The 12,013-nt window shown below is 32.7% G+C and overlaps 1 protein-coding gene across 3 annotated transcripts; it reads right to left on the reverse strand.

Annotated features, from left to right (window-relative positions):
• Nucleotides 1–1,026: 1,026 nt before the first annotated feature.
• Nucleotides 1,027–7,007, reverse strand: LOC114717158 (5-methyltetrahydropteroyltriglutamate--homocysteine methyltransferase). Of its 3 annotated transcripts, XM_028902253.1 has the most exons (13): nt 6,596–6,652; nt 6,351–6,434; nt 5,272–5,625; nt 4,773–4,860; nt 4,078–4,205; nt 3,602–3,993; nt 3,363–3,526; nt 2,970–3,050; nt 2,705–2,871; nt 2,506–2,611; nt 2,156–2,406; nt 1,872–2,073; nt 1,027–1,651 (listed from the first exon to the last, which is right to left on the reverse strand). In XM_028902253.1, the coding sequence occupies exons 3-13, from the start codon at nt 5,619–5,621 to the stop codon at nt 1,283–1,285; spliced, it is 2,298 nt and encodes a 765-aa protein (XP_028758086.1). In that variant the 5' UTR covers nt 5,622–5,625; nt 6,351–6,434; nt 6,596–6,652; the 3' UTR covers nt 1,027–1,282. The 3 variants fall into 3 exon arrangements, with proteins under 3 accessions (XP_028758086.1, XP_028758084.1, XP_028758085.1); XM_028902251.1 differs by lacking the exons at nt 6,351–6,434; nt 6,596–6,652 and adding an exon at nt 6,874–7,007; XM_028902252.1 differs by lacking the exon at nt 6,351–6,434 and having other exon boundaries at nt 6,596–6,668.
• Between the last annotated feature and the right edge of the window lie 5,006 nt (nt 7,008–12,013).

Here is a 12,013-nt window from a genome sequence, read left to right on the forward strand (position 1 = left end):
CCCAAAAAAAAAAAAAAAAAAACCTAAAATTTTATTTACTCTGTCAATTTTCAACTTTCTTTCTATTTAAGTTTGTGTATATACTTGGACCAAAAAAAAAAAGTTTGTGTATATACATTTTAAAAATAAAAATTTATGCAATAATAAATAAAGAGTAAAATAGTATATTATATTAAAAAATTTAATAATATGACTAATAGAGAAGATAAAGAAAAACTTTTTTCTCTACCTTATAAATAAGAAAAGGAGTATACATAATCCTTTGAAAAATATATGAAAATAAAAATAAATTATAAAAACACATAAAAATTCGAAGGCCACCTAATTTAGAATATTTTGTAATATTATTTTTCATACTTTTATATGTGTAAATTGACTGATATTGAAATACATATTACCTTGGACTGTTGGGCGTTGGAAATGCTTGTGAGCCAATTTTTATACCCAGATATTGATTATTTTAATTTTGAGAAAACTATTTTGGAGGCACTCATTTTTCTCAATTTTTAATTTGATACCTATGTTTTTTTTTCCATAAAATCTTTTAACTTCACATTAGCACAATTAATTTGAACAAAAGGGCCGAGCCATGTTAACAAAGCAAAGTTACAGGGTTACAAATAAAGAAAAGCATAGGTAGATACAAAATTTTGCGTACAAATTTAGCACAAAGTCAAGCCAATTCAACCTAAAAAGCAAAGGTTTATGATAGCAGAGGAAAGCACTTCCCAGTTGATGATAGAAGCAAATAACCCTCGCAATTTGAATTCATACCTTTCTTATGTTTTGATTAGGAAATTTAATAATAAAAATATGCAAAATTGAATTTTAGTTTATTCTTTTCAAGACCTCTCATCAGTTCAGCCGAAATCGCTCTTAATCAGTGCATGAAAATGTTAGCAAATGAGTACCGGTTTAAAGATTTATGAACTTGATGATAATAAATTTTTCCAAGAAACTCATAAAAGCCGTAAGCATATCCATATGCTCAAAACACGGCTATAATGAAGAGGAAAAGCAGGGAACTAAAAGGGAAAGTGCAAAGAACATAACCTTGCACGTTATTTGAAATTAGATGGTGTACAACTGTTTCCCAACTCAAGCACAAAATATCAGACTCTACATGCCCAAAAAAGGAGAAGCAGGGAAGGAAAAAGGCAAGAGGAAACAGCAAAACCTTACACTACACTTTATTCGAAATTAGACAGTATATTGGAATACTTCTGTTACTCAACTCAAGCACAAGATATCGGAATAACGACCCTCCCTGCTCATTCACTACTCAGGTGGACCTGGCTAACTGGGAGCGAATTTGTTTGGCAGCAGTAACCATATTAGTGAGAGCAGCCTTAACCTCAGCATATTTGCGTGTCTTGAGGCCACAATCTGGGTTGACCCACAGAACGTGGCTCTCAAGAACGGCAAGCATCTTAGTGATTCGGTCAGCAATCTCCTCTGTGGGCGGGATCCTTGGAGAATGGATATCATAAACTCCAGGACCAATACCGGCACCATATTTAACTCCTTCTCGGAACACAGAGAGTAGTTTTTCATCTGATCTGGAGTTCTCAATGGTGATCACATCAGCATCCATATCTATGATAGAGTGGATGATGTCATTGAAGTTTGAGTAGCACATGTGAGTGTGTATCTGGCCAAAAACAGAAAATATCAATGAAAAATTCCCACCTTCTAACATTGTCAAACAAAAAAGTAGTCAACTTCTCAACCCCCCCCCCTTAAACTTTATACTGTTACTAGAACCATCCTAACCTAAGGAAGGTTCATTTCTAGCACACTTTTGACTAACAATTAATTTATCAAAATAAATAAAATTTATAAGGAGAAGGGCTAGAGAATCGAAATTGAACCTGGGTAGTGTCCTTAACACCAACGTTTGTAATCCTAAATGAGTGAACAGCCCAGTTCAGATAGAATGCCTCCTCAGACTTCCTTAGAGGCAAGCCTTCTCTCAGAGCAGCCTCATCAATCTGGATGATAGTAATACCAGCTTTCTCAAGGTCCTCAACCTCATCCTTCATAGCCAAAGCAATTTGGTAGCAGGTCTCGTGTCTAATAACAATCAGAATAAGTCAAACATAACTGACTATCCTGTGGAAATGTTTCTTCAAATTTGAAGGTCATGTTTTCATACCTGGGTTGGTCATCTCTTACAAAAGACCAGTTCAGAATTGTAACGGGGCCTGTAAGCATTCCCTTCATAGGCCGTTTAGTCATACTTTGAGCCATTGAAGACCAGAAGACAGTCATAGGCTTGGGACGGCTCACATCACCATAAATGATGGGTGGCTTGACACAGCGAGATCCATAGGATTGTACCCAACCATTGGCAGTGAAAGCAAAACCAGATAATTGTTCTCCAAAGTACTCAACCATATCATTCCTCTAAATGGAAAAAAACTTTAAAAAGTGAGTTCTTGTACAAGATTTCACGCTAAAATGTCTTCATTAAAATTCAAAAGATGGCACAAAAATGCTCCTCACCTCGGGCTCTCCATGCACCAAGACATCAATATCCAGTTCTTCTTGCAGCTTGACGACTTTGTTGATTTCCTCCTTAATAAAATTGACATATTCTTCCTCAGATATTCTAATAAAAAAATGGTTTACCAGGTTATAACATCTAATAGCAAAAATTCTCAAATTCAGAAGGTAAAAGCAGATGAAAAGCCAGAAGGCTCACTTGTTGGCCTTAAACTCGCGGCGGATCCTTCTAAGATCTGCATGCTGAGGGAAAGAACCAATAGTGGTAGTCGGAAGAATAGGAAGATTCAGTTTCTTCTGTTGAGCATCCAACCTTGCACTCACATTTGTGGCCCTCCGGTGATCAGAACCCTTCAAAGCAGCAGCCTAAGCAATGGGAAAAATAACAATTTAGGAATACATTTACAAGATAGGGTCATGAAAATCAGCAATGCAAAAAATTCATGATTCTCAAGACGGCTTACAGCCTTTTGGACAGCCTCATTTGTCACCCTTGGGGAGGACTTCCTTGAAGCCAAAGCAGCAGCATTAGCTGAGAAGAAAGCCTGCATAATTAAGAGCAGTAAGAAGCTGAAAGATAACCCTAGTAAACTAGAAATTAATCAAAACTAAAAGAGAAAAGACAGCTAAAATTTTGAAACATTATAGCTTTTCAAAATAGAAGAATATCATAAACCACACTGAGCTAAGAGACTTTCTTTCAAAATGCAGGAACTTTAGCTGGAGAGAGACAAAATTCCAAGAAGCCAAAACTTTGTAATAATGAGAGATTCTTTAGTCAAATGTTAAGTTTATTGTCATCAAACATAAAATTATTCCAAAAAAAAAAAAAAAAACCTCTGGCAAAAAGATTGTACCTCATCCTTTTGTCCAGACACCGCCTTGGCCAAGGCATTGACTTCAACAACTTTTTGTGCTGCAAATGCAAGCCAAGACTTGATCTCTTGGTCCAACTTCGTTTCATTCACCAGATCAACCGCAGTGTGAAGAAGAGAACAAGACGTAGAGACCACTACACAGTCTGCAGAAAATGGCACCGCACGTTTAGCTTCAAGTGTCATAGCAATCAACAATTAATGCAATCAGTAATAAATACCCTTTCCAACAATGCCCTCAATAGTTTGCAAGGCACTCAGAGAAGATGCAAGGTTATTGGCCCATATATTCCTTCCGTCAACTACACCAGCAAAAAGAAATTTTCCAGCTGGAAATCCTTCCTTGATCAAATTGAGGGTCTTTGCTCCACGAACAAGGTCAAACCCATATGCAGTAACACCCTTCAAAGAGGTAAGCGTTTTGTATGCCTCAGCAGTGAGATCAGCAAAGTATGTTTCTATCAGGACGTTTAGACCAGATAAACATGATTCCAACTCTGCATAGGCATGAGTAAATGCTTGTAGCTGGTGAGCATCAAGATCCTTCACAAGGGTGGGTTCATCAAACTGGACCCAAGTAGCACCAGCTGCCTTCAGTTCAGCCACAACCTCCCTTCAATAATTACAAAAGCAAATTTGGGCAAATGTCATATATAATTCAACTGTCATTAAAATTAATAAATGGATAAAGTCATACTTGTAGACTGGAATGATCTTGTTGATAAGGGAAAGAAGAGAAAATGATCTATCAACACCCTTCGCTGGTTTTGACAGCAACAGGAAGGACACTGGTCCAACAAGCACTGGTATGGTATCAATACCTAGCTACATCGTAGGAAGAGCAAACATATGCAAACATCAAATAGTGAAACAAATGATTCAAAAATAATTTCTTTTTTTACAGCTTAAAACTTATTTTCTCATAAGCACAGAACAAATGGAAAAAAATTCAATGGTGCGGATTTCTTTAGCATAACAAACTCCCCCATGTGATGCATCGAAGCATTAAAAATTAACAGCAATTAAAAGTCAAGTACACAAATGGTATTATTCAAAGATTAATAATAATACTCAATTATTGATTAATTATTTCTAGCATTATAAATATAAAACAAATTTATAAGGAGTCTTCTTGTTTTTCTTCCCTTCTCTTTGGCTCCATCATCATACGTTACAAGTATATTAAATCAACCAATCTGATCATTTATGACTCTGAACATAATAAATCCATGAAGTTAAATAACTCTAGTGAATCTCTCGCTTATACAATCCATTCAAATAAGAAAATAGTTTAAACAAAATGCAATGGTTAAGTACTGTAAGTTTTACGATTAATTTTAAACACAAGAAAAGCAAACGGATCATTTGAAGTAAAGAAATCGGCGAACTTACAGCTTTCGCCTCTTTGTACTCGTTCACTGCCTTGTGGGAAGCATAGGAGAATGTAACATCTGGACCCAATTCAGGGACAATGTAGTGGCTGCACCATAAGCAGTTATAGTTACATTACAGTTTTTACAGGGGAAAAAAACATTTCAAACTTCATTATGGATAATAATAATTAGATACATCATCCAGGTAGAAGATAGGTGGATCTGAAAGGCCCACCTCTATACTTGGCACAACAATAGTGATAAAATTCATAATTGAATATCTTCATAAATTATATTATATATTTTGCTATAGTTATTTTAAATGTCCACAATAATTACTTTAGTTCCGCATCAAAATCTCCAAGTATATTTCAACTTCGAATGACAAACTCAACATTTTCAATTTCATTCATCCAAATTAAGTAAAAGAAATGGAATACAGACACCAAAATAGAAGCCCAAAAACGCCACCTATGATTAGTATTAATAATAATTAATAGGGAGGAAAATACGCTTACTAGTTGGTGTCAAACCACTTGGTCATTTCCATAGCAGGTACAATGGCATTCCCTCGTGCCATAGAGAAGTAGATATCAAAACCAATCTCACCACCATTCCAATTATATCTAGGGGGAACAGCCCCAAGCATGGCAGTGGTGTCCAATACTTGATCATAGTATGAGAAAGTGTTGCTTGGAATATATTTGATTCCAGCATCAGCCATCTGCTTCCAGATGGCTACCCTAAGGTCTGCAGCAACTTTCTGCAGTTCCTCAGCACTGCTCTTTCCATCCCAAAATGATTCCAAGGCAAACTTAAGTTCTCTCTTGGGTCCCATGCGGGGATAACCAACAATGTGAGAAGCCATTGCTCTGTTATGGCAAATAAACAATTTGAATACATTATTCAGTCAACTCAGATATGTTAAAGAATGACATCTTTTGTAAATCCAATTAATTTATATAAAAAAAATCTTTGCACATTCAACACGCAAGTCAAACCAATCCTTACACAAAAATAATTAAGGATTGAATCCGTGCAAAATTAGCGACTTAGTGTTTTCAAGTGCAACACCACATATCATAAGTGTACCAGTAAGACCATGGCAACAAAACAAGGCGAAATAATGGACTTTTTCTAGTTTTCTTCTCCTAAAGTGCATGTCCAATAAATGCAAGGAGAAGATTTATCATTTAAATAATTTTGTCTTCTTTTTATAATGTTTGAGGTCAACATGCAAGATAATTTAATACATAGGCAGATGTGTTGTTTGTAATCTGAATAAAATATCCTTCACTAAAGATTATCTGCCAATTTAGTCAAATTTCTGCTATCAGCAAGTTATGATTACAAAATGTAAAATTCAGAGTAGTTAAACAGACACCAATGTTTAAGCTAACCCTACAAAACCCATGATTGCAACCTACAAGTACAAAGTCACAACTTCGTTTCAGATTTGTCAATCATTTCATGCTTGCCGAAATCAGAAGAATTTCACATTCATATGCGGATTCCAACCGCGTCAAACAGATATTTTGGAGCTCGGAGGTCGGGTGCATAAAAATGCTTTAAGAAGGCTTGGCCAAAGCAAACTCACTTAATGGGCTGTGGGAATAAGTTCAAAGAAAGGGGGAATTCAACAACTGACCCGATTCAACATGAATGGGCAGGACAGACAAGCCTGAAACGCAATCCAAAGCTACCTTAAAGATATGACTCGGGATATCATTTCACAACTCGATTCTTTATCCAAATCCAATAGCAGACACGCCCACTTATGAAACAGGGGGATTCAATAGCTAAGATTACGAAATCAGAAGATAGGACCTATGAAAAGCTAACCTGTATTAAATATAAGCCTGCCTAGTAGAGCAACTCCTCAGGTAAGTTTCAGATGCAAGACTAGGAAAGGATTAGCAACTCAAAGCACCAAACAATTTTCAGAAAGTATGAACAAACAGATTTGCTAGAGCAAACAGAAAAAACAAATGGTACGCACAAAAATCCACTGAATGGTACAGATCTCGAGTTTTAGTACAAAGATTTCAAGCGGCAGGGAAAAAGAAAATCATAGTAATTGAAATGCAACAAAAGAAGCCATCAGAGGAAAGAGAAAATACCCCAAAGTAGCACGAACTGTGAAGCGACGAAACGAGCGACGGTTGGCAGCAAAAGAGTGTGACCAAAGTGATAGAGTGAACGGCGCAAATGACTGAAGTTGGACAATGTTCATTTATAATGCTTTTCTCCCTCTCTTGACCTCGACGATATATTTCTAAATTCCAAATTATAATGGTGATAATACGCGACCCCCTCTTGTTCTTGCTTTTTTCGGTGTTGTTTTGTTCTTTTTCTCTAGTTTCCGGCTTATTAAAGGTACAGTAATACTACATGTTCTCCTAATTATAAAAGCTAGTTAACTAATTTGAAAAGATTAAAAAAAGAAACTAAATTAGTTATTTGTTATAAATAAATATTATCTTTTCTAAAATATCCTTACTAATCAAATGTATTGGCTATATAACTATTATTGTTAAAATGACTATCTTAAAAAAAATTGTATAAATATTAGAAACAAAGTAGATTAGGGTCTTATATTCAAAATCAAAATAAAAGTCAAACGAGATCTTATATTAAGAATAGGAGGTAGTAAATTTCTTTTAAAAAATCTAATTAAAATAGTAGTAATATAATTAAGGTGATTACATAACCGACGGTAGCAAGGGAAGCCAAAATGTTCTGGACTTTTACAACTTTCGGTCCAACCTTTTAATAAAAAAATTGTTAAACCGCGAATATAAAAAGGTAGGATTCAAAATGGTGATCTCAAAGAAGGATTGACCAAAAGGATATAATATTATTATTTATTTATTTATTATTAGATTACAATTCTTAATAAATATTAAAATTTATACTAATATTATTTTTTCAAAGTACAAATTATCAAAAAATGTTTTCATCATAATCGTAGAGTTTGAGTAGATTCACCTACCCCGTTCTTCACATTGCTTCATTTTGAAACTTTGATGTTACATTAAAGTAAACTATAATCAAAAGATTATCATTTGACATTGGACCATGACCTAAATACCCTGCGAAAACCTTTGAATGCATATTACTTTCAATTCAATGTACATAATTGAGGTTCCAATTGGATGTGAGATAGTGCTCGAACCGATAGTTTTAGAACTGAATTGGACATTAGAGTTTCTAATGGCATTAATTTGAGATTTAACGGTCAAATCGTGTTGAATCATAATGACATGTCATCAATCAATTATATTGAATAAAAACTAAGAATGAGTGTAAGAAAATTAAAGTTAAAGAGAATAGATACAAAAGTTTTTTCTAATACAACAATGCTTGGAACATGAAGTTTTTTAATATACTATTTCTAATCTTTAATATAAAAACTACTTAAAATTAAATTTAACTCTAAACATAAAATTTCAATTTATTTTGTCTCTAAAATTTATAACATTTTCTTTAAAATATCTTATTAATTGTAAGAAGTTCCTATTAAAAATAATTTCAATACACATAATTAAAAATAATATAGTTTAGAAAAATTAATATATATTTATTATATATAACTAACTTAACTGGTTTTTTTTATAAATTTTTTAAATAGTTATTTAGTTATTATATTAAATATTGAAAAGAGTAAAATGCAACACAGGTGGCGAATCATGAGAGGGTTGATTATAGAAACAGTATAAAACGGGTCATGCAGAGGCAATCACGATCTTATCCCCCTGCACAAAAAAACGGGAATGGAATAGTGCTAGCATCATTTTGCCTTGGAAATGTACAACTACAACGTGCGAAGGGGCGCCTCGCCGGGCATCCATGTGTCGTCGTCAAAAGCTCTTCTCGTGGATGATGTTTACTTGTTTTGATAATTGTTCGGGAGTTTTGTATCGTTTTACGTAAACAAATGTAAACAAGCCGCTAATTTATTTGTTTTATATGTAGGATTTTTAGATAATCTCTTATGTCTTTTATAAGATCTAATTAGTTATTTTTTTTCTGATTCTGAATATAAAAGTTATATTATAGTATAATTTATACTATAAAATAAATTTTATATTTACAACTGACGGAATATTGATTTGACCGTGTTGTTATGCCTGAGGTCAAATGCAAGAAATTTATAACCGATCCAAAAGATATAGTATATAGCAGTGCAATCCGAGTCATGTTCGCATAGAGCCTTTATTAATGACCTAAGCTAAACTAAATGCTATGCAATGTAATGAAAGGGGTTTGGGTTTTTAAGATTAACTTGACACTTAGAAAAAATGCTTTCACATAAGTCAAAATAAAATTCTTCTCGTATATTTATCTTGAATATCATAAAACCACTTTTAAAAAACTAATCCAAACACTCCCAGAATCTCAAAATTACACAGAGTGAAAATTATTAGTTAAAAAAATTTGATTAGTAAGTAAAAAGATGAAGACAAATATGTTATTATGAATTTTTATAATAATGATTGCAAAGAATATGTAGTGATTGTTTATTTGCTTTAGACCTTTTTTTTCCTCATATTTGTTTTTCCTTTTGTTATTTGTTGTAATTAAATTAACCTTCTTCACCCATAGCTAGGAGATTTGGATTCTTATTTTTTTAAAATGCATATTTTGTCATCTTAAAAAAAGGAGATAATGTGGCTAAGTCTGACAGTAAGCTTTGGAAACAAGAAAGGAGTAATTAAAGGAATTAAGAAGTGACGAATAATTTTCCAAACTTATACCAGCTCTTCTTCTCTGGCTGGCACAATGGCACCCTTCCTTTCTCTTCTTTTACTACATATAGGTATTCTTCTAGAATCATATTCAAAATATTGCTGGACATTAAATGTAAGTATTTTTTCTAACGAGAATTTAAATATTAATTTATTACGTTGTGACAATTAGCATCTTTTGTTCAACCCAACTTTTGTTAGTTCTTCTTTTACTACTTTTGTTTTTGGCAGTTGGCACTTTCTTTCTGCGCCTTTCACTCCCAACTTAAGCATTTGGGAATTTATCATTAAAGAGGAGGATGGCAGGGCCATGACCCCCTAATTTTTTTTCAAAATTTTTTTTCTTTAAATTATATTTTAGCATTACGTATGCTCAGCTTCCATCAGAATTTACGAACTTTGTTAAATGTCCTTTTTAATATCAAACTTCTCTTACATTTTGACTTTGCTTCCGCTCACATCTTTATCATTGTATTCTTTTTCTGTTTTTAACAAGAGGAGCAGGTACTAATAACGGCTTAATAAAAAGCAGGATTAAACATATAAACTCTCACATGAAAGCTTTCATGTTCATCCTCTTTTCCTTTTACCCTTGCCCACAGCATTCTCGGCTCAAAAAAAAAAAATTATTTGAAGCTCCGTGAAGAATGGGAATCATGCATTATATACTACTTCTGGTTCTTAATATGAGAATTATTTGACTAATTTGAGTATATTAAATAATTTTACTAAATTAGTTATTAGCAATAAATAAGCATTATCTTTTCTAAATTATCTTTGCTAATTATGTGTATTAGCTAGAATTACCATTTGATAGAACTTTTAACATGTGCAACTACTAGATTGCTTTGAAAAAAATGAGTAAATATGAGAGACAAAGTAGATTGAGATCTTATATTTAGGATTAAATTGAACGTCAAACTAACTTTTATATATTAAGTACTGAAAGTAATATTTTGTTGCATATCCATCTGGTGTTAGCATATCTTCATTCCTTTCTTCTTCACGCTCAATGTTTCTTTGTTTTTCCCTCCTCAATGAAAAGACGATGAACCAATTCACTGTTAACCTGGCTGGTTTTACCGGTTTTGTCGATTCTATATATGTAGTTTCCATTAGTTTTGCACCAATTCATTTTTTGTCGGGTGGTTTTCACTATAATGTTTGGAATGAACTATCCGATCTTAATTATAACGCAGTTCATTTCTTGACTACATTGACTTGAACAGAAAGTTAAATAAATTTTTAAATAGATAACTATTTAATATTCACTATTATTCATAAAAGTCAAATTCAAACATTGTCGAGTATAAACGTAAGAGTTCAATGCAAGTCATTTCTTATCAATCCGATCATTGTTGATTAAAAAAAAAACAATTAAAGAGACGTACATATAATAATTAAAGTAATTTGAGAGTTATCAATTTGAAAAATATATCAATCTCCATTCTTCCACACACACACACACATATATAGTGAGAGTTATTAATTTGAAAAAATAAATGACAAAATCATTGATAATTCAACAGGAGTAATCTAATCATTAAAAAATCTCATATCAAACAAGCAGTATGTATATGTATATTATAATTATTTTCTTTATTGGAACTTATTATTGCATGCTGCTCACTTTTTGTGAAACTTTTTAATGATTAAATTATTTATGTGAGAGGGTAGGTAAAATATTTTTTTTCAAAAATAGACACCAAAAGAGATAAGGAGCTACAGAGTTAGCTAAATTTATTGGCAAGAAGAAAAAATAGATGACGCAATATACAATACTTGGATATTCAAATTTTTGAGGGAAAACTATAGAATTATGTAAGAGATAAAAATATAAAGATATGAAAAAGGTTGGGATAATGATGTGGTAGGCGAAGATGCAACCACCTTCGAAAATGAGATTGCAATCTCACCAAACTTTGTCGATCGTTGAGAAAGAATAATAGACAATAATATATGCAATCAGAATTTATTTTATTATAAACATGAAATAGAAACAAGCACTTTTATGTAACCAGAAAGAAACCTGAAATATGCCATTTACACTGTTTGGGTAGGTTACTGAAAGATGCATCATATTTGAAAAGACAAAAGATAATTAATCGGGGTGATGGAAACACAACGCCAATGGCAATATAAAAGTCATTCTCCATCAGTTTTGGTTGAAATAATAGAACATCTTTAATTTGAACTTTTTTATTTATTCACCGTTATATTGAAATTAATTGACTAGCATATTGTTAGAAAATAAACATAAATTAATAAGAAGTCAAGATTATATCGTATTCGATGGGTTGCTTCATGACTAAGTCGATTATGTTAGATGTGCATCCCCGCATCACTTAGTTGCTAATGAAATGATAACGATACACACCACACTCTCCCCATAGATACAAAGAAGCTTCCATGAATTCCCTGATTATAAAGTTTGGAAATATTTTATGTATATGCTTGTAAAATCTTTTGTTTATTGCATATATATATATATATATATGAAAGTGTATTTAAT

The sequence above is a fragment of the Neltuma alba genome, unplaced genomic scaffold, assembly GCF_004799145.2.
Source record: "Neltuma alba isolate B1F8T4 unplaced genomic scaffold, ASM479914v2 tig00011709_pilon, whole genome shotgun sequence".
Taxonomy (NCBI): domain Eukaryota; kingdom Viridiplantae; phylum Streptophyta; class Magnoliopsida; order Fabales; family Fabaceae; genus Neltuma; species Neltuma alba.

Bases quoted from the DNA above. Each gene is read 5' to 3' on its own strand.
- LOC114717158 (XM_028902251.1), bottom strand. From the start codon at position 6,986: ATGAACATTGTCCAACTTCAGTCATTTGCGCCGTTCACTCTATCACTT. The intron at 4,861-5,271 runs GTAAGCGTATTT...CTTATGGTGCAG, and splicing joins AAGTGGTTTGACACCAACTA to CCACTACATTGTCCCTGAAT. The intron at 3,051-3,362 runs GTACAATCTTTT...TTAATTATGCAG, and splicing joins TGTCTGGACAAAAGGATGAG to GCTTTCTTCTCAGCTAATGC.